Source organism: Topomyia yanbarensis, chromosome 3 (assembly GCF_030247195.1).
Source record: "Topomyia yanbarensis strain Yona2022 chromosome 3, ASM3024719v1, whole genome shotgun sequence".
NCBI classification, from domain to species: domain Eukaryota; kingdom Metazoa; phylum Arthropoda; class Insecta; order Diptera; family Culicidae; genus Topomyia; species Topomyia yanbarensis.
This window is the reverse complement of record NC_080672.1, coordinates 71,469,934-71,491,931: the sequence shown is the minus strand read 5'-3', so window position 1 is coordinate 71,491,931 and position 21,998 is coordinate 71,469,934. Positions and strand designations below refer to the sequence as shown.

The 21,998-nt window shown below is 39.9% G+C and overlaps 1 protein-coding gene across 1 annotated transcript in view; it reads right to left on the bottom strand.

The window, feature by feature from the left end:
* Positions 1-325: 325 nt before the first annotated feature.
* Positions 326-21,998, bottom strand: part of LOC131690912 (zinc finger protein sens-like) — a 52,024-nt gene continuing 30,351 nt past the window's right edge. Inside the window, exon 6 of the mRNA XM_058976989.1 lies at positions 326-2,339. Within this exon, the coding sequence (XP_058832972.1) occupies positions 1,816-2,339 (524 nt within the window). The 3' untranslated portion in view covers positions 326-1,815. The remainder of the gene's footprint in view (positions 2,340-21,998) is intronic.

The window sequence follows — 21,998 nt, the reverse complement described above, 5'->3', positions numbered from 1 at the left end:
CAAGCTGCGACAAACAACGCAGTTAATGCTTCACCGCGAAGGAAGAAGATCTCTTCACACGGGGCGGCAAACTACGTCAACAAAATCTGGCAGACAAACATGTTTAGTATTATTATGTATTTCACGTTGTTAAAACATAAAAGATCTACGACTCAGTTGTGCTTACGCATTGAACCGTGTTCAAAAAGATAGAAGAAGAATAAAAACCATGTAAGAGAATATTCAGCCACAATCTAAAAATATATCTTACTTTTCGGATACGAAATAACAACGCTAACATCTGATGTTGTTGCTTTTATTCTTAATTCATTTTTACATAGGGCTACATTGTATCAAAAATATACAACGATCACTGGGGGGTTTGCAGCTTTGAACGTAAGATCTAACACGTACGAATATAATAGAACTAGTAGTACTGCTTATGCTAGTAAATGAAGATCATATTTACTAAATCAACTTTATGTACACAATATATTTGACTAACATAAGTTACTATTGAGCTAACAATTGATTACGTTCGTACAGTTTAAGCTAAAACTTAATACCTACAATTTACTCAATTTTTGGACGATCATCATATCAGCTGATTTTGTTAACGTGTTTTTTTTCACTAAAGACTAAATAACAAATTTTGAAGAAAAAAATGACATTTTTTTGCTTTCATACAAGGAAAGAAGTACGACTAATCGGACGAAATCACTACCTAATAAGGACAATGGTGGCTACAGGGTACAGGATATAAGTACAGCAGGAGACGAAAAGCAGAATAGCAGCAGTTCGAGTATACAATTACAAAAGTGCCTTCGATTTTCTTGTTTACAAATAGAGTCTTTGGTTCGGTAGCTGTTTGTGAATAAAGGTGAGAACTCTATTCATGACTAACATGTGTGTGTTTGTGTAAGTGGTTTTGGGGCGTTCCACAGCCGATGTCCACCGCGCTCGTTTGCTGGAACTGGGAGGAACGTCCCTCTTCTGAAATGTTTTCGGTAACAAAAGCGCCTCTCGTTTCCCCTTCAATTCCGAAACCCCTTCCAGGCGATTAGCTGCTTGAAGGGTTTCTCGATTGTTTTCATTCTCTTCGCAGAAGACTAGACAGTAGTTTAAAATAGGTTGCAAACTACATTCGCAATAAATTACTGGTATTTACATGCTAGTAAAAATTAAATGCTAATACAGATGTTTTGGTTGTTGAAGCTTCGCTTTTCTGTAGTGAATAGCCAAAAAATATAGCTTTGGCTTAACTAGTTCGAAACATTCTCTAAGATAAAACAAAAAAATGCTTGAAATTAATTACTTGCTAAGAACAGTACGTCTGTAACTCGACTGATTGGTACTACTACACTGTACAGGTTTTTAGGACTCCGGAACACTTCAATCTGATCCACCGAGGCACACTTATTTCGCACGAACAAAGCCAAACATTTGCATTTCTTTTGATTGCGGCTTGTTATTATGTTTAATGTTTCACTTCGACGAGTTAAGGGAAGTAGCAACAAAAGAAACCAAGAAAAAAAAACCGAAACGTCATCTGACGCGTGTGGCAGCAAAGACTACAAAAACAACAACAGTAGGCGACGGTTGGCTTTCTGTTGTTTGGTTTCGCTTCCAACATCAGTCATAAAGAAGAAGCGTCAAAATTGGGCAACATCTGTTGTTGTCTGTGTATACCTCTTCGGCTCGTTTGATAGGTAATCGTGCCCTTAGTTATTTTATTTTTTTCGAAAAAAAATCGTCATTAGGCCGGGGTTTGGAAAATGTAACATATATAAATACAAACTAAATCGGCACCGTTGAGAGGGACCAGCTCGGACCGAATCATGAACAACTGCTGCTAACTTCCATTTTAATGTCTGCATGATGACGGTGATGGTGGCTGTAGTTCTGGTGCTGATGGTGGTGATGCTGTTGTTGCTGTTGGTGCTCTTGATGGTGACGATGGAATCCAGTGCTGGTGGTGGAAGCAACAGCGGCAGCGGCTGCTGCTGCTGCTGCCGCTGCAACAGCCGCAACGGCGGCTGAACTCGGTGAATCGCGTTCGGGGCTGCTGCTATCGGTTAGGTTCGCCGCGGCAGAGGAAACGGCAGTACTATTATCGCTGGAAACAATAATGGGTTTGAAATCCTCCGTCGATGGCAGAAGCGTTTGCCCTCCTCCGCCCACCACGAGGTCGCTGTGCTGTCCCTCGCGATGACGCCGTAGATCCACCTTCCGCTGGAAGGCCTTCTCGCAGAGCCCGCATGAGAAGGGTTTGTAGCCGGAGTGCTTGCGCATGTGGGTGATCAGATTCGAGCTCTGGCTGAACGCTTTCAGACAAACGACGCATTTGTGCGGTTTTTCACCTGGTGATGAGAGAAAGAAGAGGGATTTGTTAGTGAATGTGTGGTAGAATACTTTTCTGTAATTTTAACGATCAGCTATCAAACTGTAAACTGTCAGTCTGTAATTTGTCAACCTGCCAGTAAAACGTCAAAATAGTAGCCTTTCGAATTTATTATATTTTTGGAGCTAGGTTGCATTTGGCGCTAGATTAGTTCTGTCACTAAGTTAGTGTCGGATTCTGATGAGACGAAGTCGAAACGCTAATTCCACAACCCATTTATGTGATTATACTTTTCTTGAATTGGAGTGAATCAATTATTAAGAGGCGTATTCAGCTTCTGTTTCTTATCTCCTCAATCGCAAAGATCATCAATCAAAGCAATTGCCTCAATAGGACCACGAACAGTAAACGAACTCAAAAATCTGCCACAAATTGATGCGGTGGCTAATTATAGCAATTACAACGCCATCAAAATTACGATGCACTAAATGAGGGTACGGTTGCAATACATTGTTTCAAAAGAGCAACGTCCCCAGAACTCAAACCGAACACAATTCATGTTAAATCCTTGATAGTTTGCGGAATATCTTCTGGACACGCGAGCATTTTTATCTTTCCCAGAAGTTTTTCACGAGACTTTAAAAAAGAGTTGGCCAATACTCTTGCATCCATTGGATACCAATACGCGTTTGCGTCACTTTGCGTCAATATTTGTGCCCAGGAAAGAGTTCCAAGTTTACCGACGTAGTTCACTCCCATCACTCCGAGGCAGTTCTGTTGACACAAGTGAACCGATTGAACCAATCGTATGTATGTACAGACTTCCGACGCGGGATGCGGCTAACAACAATCGATTCCTTTGTGTTTCTGCCGAAACCGAAGCTGCCAAATCTAGTTAAATATTGTTCCTCCCACCGAGCGACTTGTTCAAATCTTGAACATTTTAATTTTTGGACGAGTTTTCGATCCACCGACAACGAAAACAATGAGGTCTATTGTCTCGTGCATTCGAGCCTTGAAAAACATCAAGTCACGTACCCCAAAAATGAAGCCACTTAAATTTGTCGATCCGGGCCATCGTAATAAAATATTTTAAGACATAATTGATTGAGATTGCGTTATCAGTTCGCACGAGGATGACACCATACGACTAATTACGCCAGTTTTTCCTGCTATCTGTGTATAGTTTTCCCACAAATTCTGATTGTTATTACCCCTTTCCGTGTAGCTTCAATCTTGAAATATGTGTTTCGTTTTTCAAGCGGAAACGCTCAACCAGTTCCAATTACCTGAGGGGATGGAAGACACTTGACGAAAAATACAGCCATTCATTAGCACAAAGCACGACACAAAAAAACTATGGACATTGACACGCAAATATAAAATAAACATCGAATCAACTACCCCTTTACATCCAGACCGTGGGGGAAAACCACTTTTGGGGTTTCTCTTCCCCTTCCAACGAGGGCAGTTCTCAATTAGAAAATGAGGTAATAAATTTGTTCAAATTTGTTGTATACTTCTATAAAAAAGGAAAATCAGCTCTTTGTTTTCACTTTCGACCACGGGCGGACGCATGCACGGAAACGGGAACCGGCCCGTGGACGGGTTTGGTTATCTTGGATTAATAAATTTTGCGCCGCGTACACTTCTCCCGCTTCCACGGGTGTTGTCCCAGGTGTCCCACGCGCTGCAGCCACGACTACAGCGCGTTCCGTTGAGGCATTGATTGTGAGCGGAGGACACTGCATGGAGAGCAAACAACCCTGGCAGAGTTTATGTGTCAGCAGGGCTACCACAAAGAGACCGATCGAACTGGGGACCCAAATAAGGATATCGGTTGTAAAACGGGACCGCTTTCCCGAATCGGTGGATTTGTCGGTTGTTTTTTTTCTGTCTACTGGTTTTGCATTGTTTGATCGTACGGCGGACTAATCCGGTGGCTGTGGCGCTTGCTTGTTGATCTTACATGCCGCGCGAGCTGAGGTTTGGGTACCACACACGATCGCTTGCGTAGGGTGGTTGGTGTGAAAGATCAAGTGTCTTCCTAAGGATGATTGATTTCGTATAATTTTCTCGTTAAATCAAATGAGATACAATTTGGCTAGGGTAATAACCTAATGTCAGTCGGAATCAGGAGTCATAATATATTGCCTCGATTGGCACGTTCCACATGTCATTCGGAAATTTATACCTTGCCCTGTCGTCTCATAACTTTCCGGATAGGAAAAGAAAGGGAGGCGAAAGAAAAAGGCATAACATGGAAAACAACAGCACAATGCGACCACATTACAAAACAATAAATAGCCTGGATTCTTCACTCACGAAGGAATAATAAAACCCTGCTGATAAAGCCTATAGCTTTTTACCACACTGAACTAGCAACAAAAACATGCCCTTAAGTTTTAGCTCCCTGTACATAGTACATCTATATAAATAGCATCAAAAATTCGCATACGTAATCGAATTACTGCAGGGCATTAACATATCAAATAATATTAAGTTCCGCAAACGAATTCACAAAGATCACACGAATAATACTCAGAACGTTGAATAATTGCTTTTTACATTTTAACGACATTCAATTAGCTAGAGATTACTAGGGTAGTTGCCATGTGATAATTAAGTTGTCCAATCAGTGCCAGTTTGTGTATGAAGGCAAATTTTCAAGCTACGCCAATGGTTGGCATGTTCGAATGCAGCCCAAGTGCGAATCTTGTGCTTTATCCATATTTCCCGTAGACTTATACAGAGCAAAACTTTTAAGCGTCCTTTTGATCGAGCTGGTTATCATAACTCTACGAGCAAATGTCCAAGAATTAGAACCAACTGAAGAGAACTCAGGGGAAGTTTTCGGCAATGGCTCCGTACTGCCTGGAAAGTGTGTGTCAAAAAGACAGTTGACAATTCTTCATCCGACGACTATCCACATAACTTTTAAGTCTAACAATTTCGGAATTCCAGCACGGGATACTTCTAGAAACACCCATAACGCGAAGCGAACAAGTCTCTTGTATGCTACTAGTATAAGTGAATTTGTTACATCCACGACCGCAACCAAGTCACTTGGAGCTACAATCGATAGAAATACCCGTATGACCCAGTCGCCAAACCCTCGTCGAAGCGATCCCAGTTCGTAGATTTGGGATTATGAAATGTAACTATAGAAAAGAAGACGTTTAAATGATCAAAGATGAAATATTTATGATAACATCGTTCGGGCGAGCCAGTTTGCCCACTCATGCGCTACTGTCAGAGCAGAGAGTTACATCTAACACATCTGCCCTGCTAGATCGTAAAGAATACGCAGATTTGTACTGCTTAAGTATTTCATCAATTCGGTATCTTTCGAATTGATATCTGAACAGCCCCAAATTATGTGGTGGACATTTGCATCACTGCCGATTATGAGTGGAAAGCCATTTCTGCCACAGAATGATACAACCCTTTTGAAATCATCAGAAGGAATGATGATGATGATGATTCATTATGCGACAAATATGGCGAACAATAGATGTATTTCCTGTTGGCCTAGAGCTTACAGCGAATCCAGAAATGAGTTCAAGGGACACGACCATCGTTTGATTCCTACGATTTACGAAGAACCTTAGTCAGAGATTCGCTTGACACAGCTAGGGTAATCCCTATGCCACTCCGTGCACGACTGACATATTTTTGTCCCTCCAACCGTTCAGTCTTCGACATGGAGAAACACCTTTACTGGGGGTTTCTCCTGTTTTCAGTCGCATCTTACGACATGGATGGCAGGAACCATATACTAAGCTAAGAATCAAAAATAAGTTTTTCACATATTGCTCTTTCAAATCTTGTTTAAAAATGTGTTTTATTCAAATAATTTTACGAGATTGAACTTGAACATAGTAAAAACCAGATGAAATTAATATTTTTTCACTAATTTTCGAATATTTGATCGAACACTTTACCGACAAGTTTCATTTCATTTTATGGATACATTCGATAGGACGAAACTACAGCCGATTTGGTTAAGTCTTTCTCAATCCTTTTCCGTATGCTAATTAAGAATTACTTCTCACAAACAGGCATTGATTGATTCTTCCTAATTAGAATTGCAACTTTTTGGTTCAGTTTCGGGTTCGAACGTGCTAGCTTTCTACCTTTTTCTGAAAGTTCACTCAAAGAACTTGTTTAAAAGGGATTTGCGCTCGCGTGATCATTTACTGAGTGCTTCGCGCATAGTTACACCCACTCCACTTTGCGATGTGTCCTAAACCTTAATTTTAATGTGCGACATTTTGATTTTGGAAACGAAAGAATTTAAACCGTACAAAAACGAAAACAAACGAAAAATGACAATCAAACGCACGGCATGCTGTGATGAGCACATTAAAACCAACGACGCTGAATCCAGGGTGGCCAGATAGAATTCCTCAATATCGGTAGGGTCACTAAAAGTTTATCGGTAGTTATCGGTAGGCCGGGTTGTTGTCCCAAAAACGTAGTATTGACATAGAATTGTAAAATACTGACAACACAAATCTCAGACCAAATCTAACCCAAAAAATGAATGTTGAGTAGGATGTGTCCAAAATCAATAAAAATCGGTAGTTTTCGGTAGGAATAACGAAATATCGGTAGTTTTGTCGTCTGTGAATCGGTAGGGAAGACCGAAATCGGTAGGACTACCGATAAATCGGTAGGTCTGGCCACCCTGGCTGAATCCCTCTGGATAAAGACTCGACACGTCTTTCGTTTGTTTACCATTTATCTTTCAGTGTCATTCCAATCGAGCACGAGACCTGTCAATGGCCCTCGTTCCAGAAGGATTCAAAGCGATTTTCTTCGGATTGAACGCTTTTGACCGAGGGATTGCCCTTCCTATGATGATTCTCAGGGATAGACCGTTCCAACATCAAATTATGGTCTTGTCAAATTTTGGTCTTGTCAAACTGCAAATGACGTGAAAACCCAAGATGATACCAGATAAGGTATAGGCATACGTAAAGCGAGAGTTTTGGTTTTACAATTGGCAATATCTATATTGCGTAAATACTGCTTTACTTCCAGAAAAAAGAATTAAATTAATTAATACAATGTTTTGAATATAGAAACTAGTGCTTTCAGCTTTTTTGAGGTTCTCAAGGCATTTGCCACGAATAATATTATTGTACACACATGCATGCACCTTATGCAGATTATCTTGAATCTGTTTTGCGCTTGTCAAATCTGCCACTCTTCTTATTCTTATCCGGACACGCTCTTCTTCCCTTTGGGGCAGACCCTCGCTTTTGACAGGACTCGTGCTCGATTGGAATTGCACATACAGGTAAATAATAAGAAAAAGATAGAGATGGCGAGCCTTTATCCAGAGGGATTCAGCGTCTTTAATTAAAACTTGTTATTCTCTAGTAAGAGATATGCGAAGAGAAAAGCAGATAAACTGGCAACTGTTAAAATCGAGCAGTGCTCCTAAAAAGAGATAGATTGGCACGGCTGGCTCAAAAATTAGGCTGTCTCGCTGGTTCAAAATGGCGCCTTCGCATATCTCTTACTGGAGGATAACTAATTAAAACCATCACAAATACGTAGGTACAACGAAAATGCCCTGTAGTAGATATCTTATTTCTGATACAGCTCTTAGATCCAAAACGAAAACACAACTTATGTTCCAAAGCAAACATTATTGGTCAAGCGTGATATCCCGAGGCCGACAGGCTTATCCATGACATACTAATCCTCACCAAAGGCGTTGTTTATGTTTAAAGCAAAGGCGTTGTTTATGTTATATAAAGGCACGCATAGAGTGAAGCCAAATCTACCTATCGAACAGTCAGATGGATACCTATCTTGCAAAATAAACAAACATTCTTCTTTCGGAGAACATGCAAGAAAAGTATTAGTGTTGAGAGAAATAATATCATGGTGAAATATTTCAATTGCCGAAACAAGACACTGTATTCAGTTTATTATACTTTTTTGTAACAATGTAAAATAAATTACATGAAATAGTATTATGAATAAAGTGCTATAAGCCACGAAACAGTAGATTTTCAATTCACTCTACTGTTTAACTCGGGTGAAGTCACTCAAAGTTACAGCAAAAATTGTGGGTGCCAGGAACAAAGAAGAGGGCATCATTTTAGGCAGTGTTGCGCATTTCTCTGTACGGGACTCTATAATACCACAGACTCTAGTTTAAAGGTGCGCCGACAGGGAAGTCAAGTCTACCTTATCGAACATATCATTAGCGGGCCTTACACGTTCAATATTTTTGTCAATACTAGACAGCATTGACAAAAGTATTGTACGTGTAATCGAAAAAACTTGTATTGACGATGTGGATTTCAAATGGGATTGAAATATTGTAACAATATCGTCAATACGCGTATTGACAAAAATATTGAACGTGTAAGGGCCGCTATTGGCATCGTGCAAAGTAAACAAACATTCTTCTTTCGGAGAACAAGCATGAAAAGTATTAGTGTTGACAGAAATAATATTACGCAAATATTTCAATCGACTAAACGTGACACTTTATTCATTTTATTATACCCTTTTGTAACAATGTACAATAAATTACATGCAAGAGTATTATAAATAAAGTTCTGTAAGCCGCGAAACAGCAAGTGATTTATTCACTGCGTATGAATTTTTTGCATAACTCGGTTGAAGTCACGCAATGCTACAACAAAAACTGTGGTTGCCAGAAACAAAAAAGTAGTTATCAGTTTATGCAGTGTTGCGCATTCCTTTGTACGGGACTCTATAATACAGCTATCCTAGCTAGTAAACTCGTGATCCTCCTGTTCAAAGCATTCCGATCCATTTCTTGCCCGTCTTACATGCTGTGTCCAAAAGGGCACAACAAATGCACCTGACAGCTCAATCAAAAACAAATATGTTAATACGGAATGCTCTGATGATTTTTCGAGGACACATTTTATAACCCAGGTACACCGATAAAGGTACACTGTCAAAGTGAGAGTGAACTTTGTATTTGGCGCAATCGTCTTACGGACGTAATGATGACTAGATTGAAAAGGAGGTGCGTATCATAGCATGCACTTTCCATGCCTGTGACAGAGTTTTGATGGGATATTTACACGTGTTTGCCGATTTGTGATGAATTCCAAGAATACCGTATCGAGATAGAGTACAAAAACTTCGAGTAATATAGAGAACGGGCTGTTTGTTACGATACCTGATCCTTCTAGCGAAGACTGCATATCAAGAAGACTGGCAACTCTTTCCAGAATCTGGATACAGTAACAGCAACGCCATTTGCGGATAAAGGTGGTACTTCCCATAGTAATGCACACACATACATATACACTTTTTCATTAAGTTTCCAACCTTCACACAATAGAGGTGCTGTAACCTCTGTCGCTTCTCGTTTGTATGGGGGAAGGAAACAAATATCAGTCTTCTTAACCTTCCGGAAGTCGCGCTAGTGCACTGAGTGCAAGCTGCTCTGAAAATCTAGCGAAATTGTCTTAGTGATTAGAAATAAAATAATTAATTCCCAAGAGAGCTGGAATATTATTAAGTATATATGTTTTTAATAAATAATATACATATTAAAGCGTGTAACCCGTCAGGGTAATAATTTAGCACTGGGTGGAAAAATAGCTATGTTGTGTATAAACTCCGTAGAGTGTATTTGTTTACGCAACATTATGCTCACCGCTGTTCCGTATCGTTCACATGTAATTGTAATTTTTTGTTCATTTTCGCGTTTGTGAACTGTTTTATTCGTGCAGATAGGTGTAGTAATTTTTGTTCGTAAATTGTGTATAATTGACATAGGGATTAGATAGGCACTTTACTCCACTTGCACTGCCAAAAATGGTTGCTGAATTCACAGTTTAGCGGGTGACGACGACAGCGAAGGTGGAAGGCGAGGGTTGTTTACATCGCGGAAGGAAGGCAAAAAGTCAGTGAGTTCCGGACCGTATGTTTATACGTCGCGAACGATCTCTCGTTGGGCAATTCCAGCCCGCAAATAAGTGCATGTGAGTGCGGTGGACAAATTTGATTTCGGTTTTAGTGCCGGATCGTGGTACGAAAACAAGTGTATGGTGTCGTGTCGCCGATTAGGGAAGCTAATCGCAGCGCTTCGCTGGCTAACCATAGCGGACCCAACAGACGCCAAGCCGCTCTCATAGTGCCTTCACTTCCGAACGATCATTGCTCTCCTTCACTGCTAATCGCCAAGGAGAACGAAGCAGGCTGGACAACGGTTCCACCTAAGGTAGATCACTGTGGTGTCTACCTAGTCCATTCACGGGAAGTAGGTGGGCTCGACAATTCGTCGCCACCATCGCTAGGGAGGTTCCGACAAAGGAGCAACGCTCACCTCCGCAGCTAATTATTAAGGAGTAATGGCCGCTGCCGGAGTAACGTTTCCGTCAGCAGTTCAGTGAGCAGTGCAGTGTGCAGCGGAGTTTTGGAAGTGGAGTGATTAAATAAGGTAAAAATTAGTTTTATTGTTTCGTTTACTTTTACTTGTTTACGAAAATCCGAGATTCTGATAGAAGCACTTAGGCCGCCCTGAAAATTAGGGTCAGCCGGGCAAACAAGAACTCAAGTAGTGAGGAAACTTCTACAAACAATTGCTTTCTTGGGTACTCAAAAACCGATATGAATAAAATAAATTGGAAACATCCAGAGATGTACAACTATCTTGATATTATATGGGAAACTGTTTCACCAGAACGAAATACCTAGCTTTACGATGAAAGATGTTCTGTTAGATCTACTCTTCTGATTTAGGCCGATGAAGATTACATTATTCTTGAGAAATTATTTTGAGAATCACAAACATTGTAATATGAACTCATGAAGTCAGAACTGATCCCATATTTCTTTAACGAGACGCTGGTCGACACTAAATTATGCTTTAGAACAAAGCCAAATATTACCCAAATTTGGGAGTTAATAATAACCAGTGTGTAAATCATTTAAAAAAATCCAACTATCTATCCAACTATTGCACTATCCATCGTTTAATGCGTATATACTGTAGTATTCCAACATCTAACTGCTGCATTATTACATCAATGGGAACATCACATCTCGTATTTGTTTGTGAGATTAGACTTCTGTCGATTTTTGGCAAATTGTGGCTGAAAAGAAACAATTCCATTTTATGACAAAACGTTACCACAGGTGTAAAAGAAATGTTGGCTAACAAAAGATCCGAATAAATATGTGAACAACGTAAAGTTTGTTGTTTTCATTTGAGTGTATGAATTTTTATGTATGAGATATTTTAATTTTCAAACCATTTCAAACTACGGTGTTGTGGTTCCCAGAATCTTTGAGACACTTTTTAATCTGAATATATCACTAATTTGGTTCACTTTAGAGAATCCTGGATTATAATGGGATAGGAGAAAACAATCTTTCGATCATTTGCACGGTCAGCGCAGTGCACAGTAGCGGGAAAAACACTATACCTTTAATTTAAAAGTGAGAAGTCAATGTCAACTCTGCGGCGAAATGACTAACTTTGCATAACAACTTAAAATTCGTTGTTGTGTGTGACAACGCTAAAATCAAAAACATGTCTATCGACGATGGGGAAATTGAGATTCGACTGCATGATCTGTCGTCACTTACTTACAAAATGATCATTAAAGATTCATGTCGTCATTGCATGTCACAGTGGAATCCATTACGGAGGGGACATGAAGAAATTACTTTCCAGGTATTTCAATAGGTTAAAATGCAGGTAGACCGACTCATTCCTTCCTACATGACGATGCACGGACTCTAATAGCACCGTTATACAGAGAACTTTTTTACTGACATCAAGGACAATTGAATACGTGCAAGTTCTGTGAACAGACCTCAAACACCGGTCAACTCTGCTCAGAAAACGCTTAGGAAACGTCAAGTATCTGAAAATCTACAGCCTGCACCATCAGTGAGGGTTAGAGATTTTTCTAAAAAGGAGGCGAATATCCTTAATGTTCAATCAAAAACAAAAAACAAAAAATTCAAAACGACATATTTGTTGTATTCTCTCCCGACAAAAGCAAACAAACGGTGCAATAGCATCGTGCATCTTGTATTGGCTTGCAAAGCCAAACCAAATGTTTCAATTTCACTAGTTCTCATCAGCTTAAAAATGAACTCCTTTTCTTGCAAGACATCAAGCAGCACTAGGGGTTTGCTCAGAAACACAAATCGTGCTTTTGTTTTTTTGCAACTAGCGACAATCCGGCGCTAGCTTAGTCCTGTCACCAAGTTAGTGTTGGATTCTGATGAAGCGACAATTCCATAACTAATTTAATTAAATCATTTCTGTGGCAAACATTTCAGCTTTTTAATCTTAAACCATACTCAGCAAATTGTTGCTTATGTTGAAAACATAAGAAAGAATTCTCAACCTACAGACAACTACACTATTCCTCACACTTAATAATCCTGCTACCTCCAATAAAGTACCACCCCGGCCAACGCAACAATTGTACTCATTTAGCGAGAAGGCCCCCACCGAACACACATGCAAACACATCAATTAAATTAATTAAATCAAGATATAAACCACGGTTTAAGTGGTAGCCCCCGTAGATGGCGTACCCACAGCCTATCGACAGCGTGAAAAGTTTTTTTCCCTTCGCTCTCCCCATCCCCCCCCCCCCAAGCAGCGTGGCAATCCGGAATGTGCACTCGTATAGTCGTACAGCAGGCAAACAATCACTTAAGCCGGGTGGACGAGCGCGCGTGTCTGTGTACATTTCGCTGATTTCCAATTTAGAACATGTGTCTCCTTACATAATAATGATAGTCTTCTCGAAGTTCGAGCCCGACCGGCAGCAGCGGGTGGAACGCACACGGAGGACACCAGCACGTAATTTACAGGCATGCGTTCTGTTGTCGGCACTCTCTTACACGACGAGTCGGTTAATATAATTTTAATTGTTGAAATGAAATTAAAAATTTATGACGTGACTGATGGTGGAGGCGCACGGTGCTGGTTGGTGTGTACCGTACCCGAAATGGAATTGGATTTGTTTTTTCGATTCGTTGTCCCCGTTTGAATGAATCACACGATTGAATGGTTGGAGTACCGAAGCGACACCCGCCGGTACCCAATGTGAAATAAGTGAAACAACATAAAAGTGCACCGAAAAAGGAAGCAACAGTTTTGTTCAATTTGAAAGAGAACAATTGCGAACATGCAATCTTGGCCGGACCGCAACTTCTGCGGCAACCACGTCGCCCTTTGCAGCTCGGTCCATTCCATGCTGTGCGGTTGCATGTTATCATGTCCACAACAACCGGGCATTAATTTTGTTTTGTTAAGGGGTGTCCGTGTGGTTGGTTGCTGCTGCTACCAGAGAGGTTTTTTCAGGGCCCATTATAATCGAGTGGTACGGATTCTGATTATTTAGATTTCGCTTGTTAGAGAGAGCCAACACTATTTAAATTTAATGAATTGGAAAAAATTGTGATACATTGTGATTGGAAGGGGTTTAAAATATTTCATTATAGTATGAAGTAAAAAGCTGTTGGTTTTTTTGTTATCTTACTGGAACATCTATTTGCAATCCCCGAACATTGTTGGAATGAGAAAACGTGGATTGTTTCCGAAGTTGGAGATCGACTGTGTCCAGTTTCATCACATCAGAAAAGTAACACTGTTCATATTCAAACAGTTTAGGACACTGACAAGAACAAATCCTTTGTGAACTATTGCCTTTGGACCCAAACTTTTCCTTTGATGCACTCGCTTAGTCTGGATTACATTGCGACGTGCAAAATGGCTATTCTCGCAATTCATAAGTAAACTCCCGCTGTCTTCCTACTACATTGTATATCGAGTAATGCCGAATCTCTCACTATTGTTTGACGTTCGATTGCGACGATGTCTTCAAGAAAAATTTAGCACAGCTTAATTTCTCGTCAAATACCTTTTCAATTCTTCGAGAAAGTTTATGTTAAAGAAAACTGCAGGTCTGGTGGTTGTCCCGACGTTGCATTTTCCTATATCTAGTCTGATCTCTGTGCACACCACTTGTTCGAACTCCAGACTTGTAATTTTTTTATTTAGTGTGGTTTTCGCTACGCACCATTCAAATTCCAAGTTTGACGGATGACATGACGCACCAGCTCTACAATATCAGATCGGTTTCAATTACACACCACATTAACCAAGCCATTTTCACGTTTTTCAACACAATTTTATGTTACTCTCTATGATTCGACGGCATTGTAAGGGAACATGTATCCGCCTGTTGATGCCAATCGAGCTTTCTTTGGACTGAAACTAATGTATTCGTTTGTTAAGTGTTTATATGACCAACTAGGAAACGAATCCACTGAGTCTTTATTGCGCGTGGGAAATACGCATGGTCTTGTCTGAGTGAATGATGACTTTCGAATTATGTATGTGGGTTGAGAATTGGCAATTCGCAAGAACAATTCAAAACGAATCACCAATTTGCAGCAATCATTTCAGCATGAGGAACAAATTTCTTATTATCATATTTGATAGTTTACTTTTAGTCGATTAAATGGACAAAATTATACTGAGCTTAAAATAAGTATGTACTATTTGGAGACGGCGGGTGTTTGATTCGTGCATGATATTAAAATCGTTTAGGAACGCAGCATTGACATTTTTTTTTCTATTTCGCATCTTCGTTGTAATATCGCAACGTATACTCGAACGAAGTGGAAAATATCAAGTTTCTTGTGATACCTGTAAAGACCCAATTATAAATTCTGCCACGCTATTAGGGGGAAGAACTACAACAAATTGTGACATAAATGGAGTGGGGAGCACGTGCTTTGACGCAATCGGCCATTTTACGCACGATTGTTCCATGTATATAGGAAATTCCATAGAACATGATACCTGTTGCATGTAGCGGCACTAGTGTGCTCCTACAAAAAAAAGAAAAACAAATCATTTGGTTCATATTAGATGAGAGAGAGTTAGTTAGTATTGGGCAATACCACTTTTAAACACATTGTTTATGGTCCATTTTATATTGTCGACAACACTTCTGACAGCCGGCTGCCCGAGTTCAAGTTGATTTCAATGAAACAAACTCTCGACAAACGGTTACCCAGAGTTTAAACGCCTTAACATCTAAAACAGCGGTTCGCAACCTTTTTCGTACACGGACCCTTAGAAATCACCCTAGATTGCTGCGGACTCCCACGAATAAACATCAATTTTATATGTTATCAATATGTTATTTTCAGTTTGTTAGGAAACAAAACTTGAAATTTCAATATGCACTCGGAAAATACATTTTTCCTCGCGGACCCCCAGCAACGACTTCACGGCCCCCTGGGGGTCCGCGCACCCCAGGTTGAGAATCACTGATTTAGAACAATAAACTATTCAAACTTTTTATGCACGAATATAAATTCACAGTCGTATCGCTTGCTTGAGGCGAATCCGTACTTATGGGAGCGTCACTGAGTCAGGGCCTTCCGTTAAGTAAGTACCACATCAATACTTCCTTTCTCATATCCCAAGTTACGGTAAAGATGGTCGTGTCCCGCAACGATGGTGGTTCTCAGGCGAAATTCTCGCTTGGACTGGATTAATTGTTATTCCCAAACAATGCTCTTCAAGTAGTCTGGAAATGAGTAGGCTGGAAATGAGAGTCATCAGTCTGCAATGCATCGCATGTATACCGTGCTCACTAGAGTGACAGAAAAAAAATGACCCCCATCGGCCCACCCCTGAGTCGATTCCTAGGCCCACCAGGAGTGTCTGCTCCAAATTTGAGCCAAATCGAACAAGTCTAGCTACCGGACCAACGTGCTTGAAGTTTGTATGGGATTTTTCGACAATTTACATGGAGAAAACCCTCTTGCTCACATTTTCGCCGCTAGGTGACACTGTATACATCAGATTATAACCAAAAGTGAAACTTAAGAAGATAATTTTATTATCTACAACTTTGTTGAAGACTGCAAAGCGATCCGACTCCAATAGGAAAAGTTATTAAACTTTTAACGAAGTGATGTCTGAGTCAGTTTTGCATGGGGCCTAGCAGTGCATGGTAGTGTATCAGTATTAGGTTCTAACAAATTAAACATTTGTAAAATGTAAATTGTCTTCATGTAAATTGTCGAAAAATCCCATACAAACTTCAAGCACGTTGGTCCGGTAGCTAGACTTGTCCGATTTGCTTCAAATTTGGAACAAGTACTCCTGGTAGGACTAGGAATCGACTCAGGGGTGGGCCGATTGAGTTTTTAAAAATTCATTATTTTTCTGGGCAGTCTAGTGCTCACGCAACGCAACTATTTTTAAGTAGCTGCTCTCGAAGCTACCTTTGATACTGCATCCCCTCAAAGTAATTTTCGGTTCCAGGCTACCGTTGAGCAACATACTTCTGGCTCAGTAGCTGATATTAATCTAGTCATCCGTAATCCAAATTATGATGACGAGTAATCCAAATTATCGCGGCTGTTCCTCCACGTAAAAATCGGGAATGTATACGTTCCTCCGAAGCTAGACATACAGATACTGCTTTCGTTGTAATGAATTCCCATTTCCAGCTCCGAATATACTACTAGAATGTGAGAGGGCTACGCACAAATATCGATGAGCTGTTCTCAGCTGTATCCAACGCAGTCATTATCTTGTCAGAAACATGGTTGAACGACGAACTCAGCTTGCTGCAGCTTTTTGGATCTAGCTATATGAATAGACCATAGGACTTTTTGGTGACTTCGCTTGTTAACATCTTTAGAGCATCTATTGTCAGTGTCATTTTTTCATTTATCTGAAAATCGGCGAACATATTTCCAGTTCGCAAAAAGGAGAAAAAACGAGATGTAACTAGCGATCGTGGAATCGTGTCTTGAAGTTATTCGAGCTGGTGACTAGGGAACCTCTTTAGGTTCACTGCAAGCAGCACCTAAGTGACGATCAACGTCTGGACGATCGACAGCGACTAACCTGCTGTGCCTAATATCCTATAGAGCAAGGAGTTTGAAACGTCGCGCCTAAACCGGTATTATTTGCACAGACTTATCTGCCTCTTGGGACAACGTGAACCACGATATAGCTATCCTTAAAATTAATTTAAAGCTTTGTAATCAACGGTAGTTTTGTTGTCGTTGTTTCGATCCTACCTCATAGTTCAAGATATAGTGGTTGTCATTTGAGATTGTCAGACACCCACATTGACTTATATGTCAGGAGTTCCCCAGGGATGTCACTTAGGACCGTTGTTTCTGCTTTACTTCAACGACGTCCATCTACTGCTGAAGACTTCCCGCCTGTCCTTCGCAGACGATCTCAAGTTGTTTCTTCTCATTCGCTCAAGTGAAGATTGCCGATTACTCCAACAACAGTTTAAAACCTACGCTGATTGGTGTGGCACATATGTGCAAATCCGAAGAAATACTCGGCGACCACATTTTCTCGAAAAAAAAGCCTGTTAGTTGAAACTACCATCTACTGGATACAGAAATTAAACGTGTTGATTACGTGAAGGATCAAGGGAGTGACATTAGATTCTCATCTTACGTTTAAACAGGACATCTCCTATACAGTTGGCAAAGCATCTCGAATGCTGGGATGCATCTTCAGGATAGCCAAAAAAATCATCAATTGACTCAAATAGCTTCTTTATCGCGGTCAATCCTGGAATATTGCTGTGATGTTTTAAGACCAAACTATAAGAGTAGGGTGTTGTAAGAATTGAGTCCGTGCAACGTCGCTTTCCACATTTTTGCTTCGTAGGCAAAGCCGTAGCGTGGTCTTCTGGTGCCATTAGCGGAGTCTCAGTTTTGCGCCCTTTTGGTGTTTACTTTTGCTTTCTTTTTCAGTTCGGCCCTCAAATAATAGTTTGTGTACGTGGAAATGGCACATCTACTCCCTACTTAATTCATGTTCGACTGTCGTTCATTTCATGTAAATTCCAGCCACATTTTTTTACTGTATATTTAGGAAATCAGTTGACGCTAGGTGTTTGAAGGCGACAGAGGAAGCATCTATTGAGACGGCTGTATACTGCCGTTCTACGCCCAATTGTCCCATGTTGCAAAACTGGCAACTGAGAAAAACGCGATTGAAGATGAAAATTGTATTAGTCATCTGGAGGGATACGGTGTAACAAATAAAGCTTTATTGTCCAAAATTACGTTCATGGCAATCGTTTTCATTATAATCAGTCCAGTTTTTTATTATAGAGATTCAATTAACGTTAGTTTTTAAGAAAAATGTTAAGTGGGACTGTTATGCCGAGAAATCGAGCGGAAACCGGAAAGTTCTACGCATATCATTCCCATAACGATCTATGTAAATGATGCTCATAACTCATTTTTTTTTACAAAAGTGTATGTCGTGAGTTTTTCTGTTACTCGGGAGATTTGTTGCTTTATCAAAATTGGACATAGGGTAAAGTACCTATTTTTACACTATTTAGAAGGGTACCTCACAAGATCATTAATTACTCTACCTACACTCGATGGAGTGCATTAATTTGGCATTCACAAGCTTGCTTCGTTCTTAAGAACCAATCTAATAACACAAATGGCCTAAAAACGATGAAATGCTAGTGTTTGATCGCAACTAAAGTTCCAATCGAGTGCTCCAATTGTCGCCCTACCATTTGATCCAATTTGTTGAACAAAGATAGCAAACGCTGCACTAACCAACGGCTTCAAATAGGTAGCGTGATAATAGAAACATTGCGAAAATAGGCTCATTATCCTAGATGCGTCCGCCATGTTATGCAAGCGACGATAGTAATGAAGAGCTTTACAGGATTGTTCTCACTGCTGTGATTAATATTGCCACTGCCATTTTTAATGATCCTGTATTTTTCCATCAATTTTTTCAGTGCCCGACATCTAGCGTAATGTACTTCTTAACTAAACGCTACGTAATTATTTTTTTATTGCGCACTTTTTTGGGATTTTTGTTAGTGGGACAATTATGCGTAGAATATCAACAATGGGACAAACAGACTTGGTATTTTTTCATGAAGTCTTCGAACAAACTTTATGATTTGGATCTGTTTTCTGAAAATATACATCAAAAAGGACTGTTTGGTTAAAAAAAGTGAAAATGACCAAAAAGCAACATGGGACAATTATGCGTAGAACGGCAGTATATTCGAGTGCCAATGGCATGTATGGAAAACAGGTGATCATCGAATTTAATAACCGGACGCACCTCAATAAAAAAAAAGTTTATCTCAATCAGACGCGATTAAGGGGTTGCGCAAAATGGGCAAAGTGCGAAAATTTTCACCAGTGAAAAAACACAAAAAGATCCTTAGAATAGTTAAAAAATTGAATTCGAATGTTATATGCTAAATGGCTTAGGGTGTAATGAAACGTCGAGATCTACTACCACCCTGAATTTTATTTTAAATAGCCATCATGAAACATGGAAAATTCTGAATTGATACCAGGGTTTTAAAAGGCTGCTTTCAATTTATTTTCTATGCCAAGTGTCCTAGAACTGCATGAAACAATGGATATTGTATATGAAAGGTTTTGCCAAAAGTTGCCTCTCTGGTATTTTTAATATTTAAGCTACGATTTTCAAATAAGAATCAAAAAACTTGTTTTTTTTCGAATTGACACCAGATTTCGACATTTCATTGATTGCTAAAACATTTGGCATACAAAAAAATAAAAACTAAATTTCCAAACTCAAGTCCCATCTCATTTCAAAAATATTCCTTGTATCCGAAAGACATTTTTTCAACATTTCACCAAATCTCGACGCTTCATTACACTGTTTTTCAATTGCGCTCAAATTTTGCATGGGAACTTTTTTGGAGGTACCAATACTTTGGAGGTGTGTCCGATTTTAAACTTCAGGAAAACCATAGATATTGGCACGCTATTAAGTATACTCCTCAATCGACCTAAATGATCCAAAAATGGATGTCGAACGTGATTCGTCGCCAATGATCCGAGATTCCAGTTAAAATCAAACATATTGAACTGAGTTCGACCGTATCCGATATTCTTTCGGATCAACGATAGTCCGCGAACTATTCTAATAATCCGCAAAACGCAGAAATATTCAGCTATGTCACATATCTCGAAAGTTCGCCTAGATAAGCTCAGGAATAAGATATTTTATTTAAAACAAACAAATCACGTTACTGTCGAAAAGACGTTCATGTATAACTAACGCGTTTACATGCCCGATGACAAAGTTGAGATTGATAGTGTCGTTATCGATTCGAACTTGGCATGCGTGGATCTTCTAAAGGGCGGGATTGTCTGTTTCAATGACCCCTTGCTCCAGTGAGCGTAGATTTTGAGTGAAAATCGCACCGGACCTTCAAGCTAATGTCGGCTGACCTTTTGGCCTTTGGCCTTTTGCTTTGCGTATTCTTCGACAAGGATCGTCTGCATGATCGGTTGTTTGTACCGCGCGTCATGCATGCAGTAATGCACTATTTACAAGCAAATGAGTCTTACAAGAAAATGAGTTTCCAACACTTCCAGGAACATAAAAAACCATGTGACATTTCAACCAGAGTTTTAACTTAGTGCATGATTGGTTAGACCTAGGTTGAAAACCGGCAACTTTGTGATATTACGAAACTCATCCTGGCATCGAGAAGACTTCAATTCTCATGGTACGGCATAGAGGTATATTCTAGATGATCATTGATCTAGCCTACGCTACTATCTTTGTTATAACTTTAAAAAGGCGGCCTGCTTTATTGTCCATTACCACATTTCCATTCCCCTTGTTCCTATGAAACTGAGAAAACTAGCGGAAAAGGTTTGCAATATTTTTCGCCATTTCGTTAAAATTTGCAGTCTTTGTCTTGCTTGTGCTTTATTCTGGACTAACAGGACAGTAGCGTAGTCTTTGACGCATTTGGAGTCTCAGTTATGTGTCTTTTTGCTGTCTTTTCCAGTTCGACTTTCAAACAATAATTTTGTGTGTACCTAAGAATGACACTCCTATCCTGACTAATTTCATGACTTAACCACACTTCATTTAAAAAGCAGATCAAGATTTTGCCCCCCCCCCAAGGTTGGCGCCCTTGGCGGGGGCCAATCTGGCCAACCGCACGCTACGGCTCTGTTCGTAGGTTTCCGGTGTCAGTTGATTTATTTAGGACCTCTACGGAGGAATACAGCAAGAACATTGTTCATTGCTGATGCTTTGCGAGGACATCTGGATTTAAGACTTTTTTATGGCATCCAATGGCAAAAACAGATCGACATAGTGAGTTAAACGAAAGCAATTATTTAAAAAAAATCACTCCAGAGGCAGAATTCGAACCTGCAACCCTTGGGACTCCGGCCCAATGCACAATCCCTTATGGTATCCCAGGGCTAGGATGACGTCCCAGGAGGAACACATGATTATCGCATTGGCGACAGTGATCCTACCACTGCCACTAAAGCGATGCTGCAAGTTCAATTGCATAGAAAAGTTTATCTAAGGTAACGACATTTTTATCAGCTTTCAATACCATATCTATCCAATAGAGATACATAAAAATTTCATTTTTCACATTTAAGGGGAGTGCAATGATAATTCGGTAAAAACATTTCTTTAAAAGTGGCTTGTGGTGATACAGAGAGAGTAAGCATATTAATTTAATTTCTTTATGTTAATGCCACAATCGAACAATATTTTCTTAAAACTTAATTGTACAACTTGTTTTGCGGTGTACATCATAGCTCAGAGTCTTAACCAATCGTTTTGCAATTTTGCACAATTCGT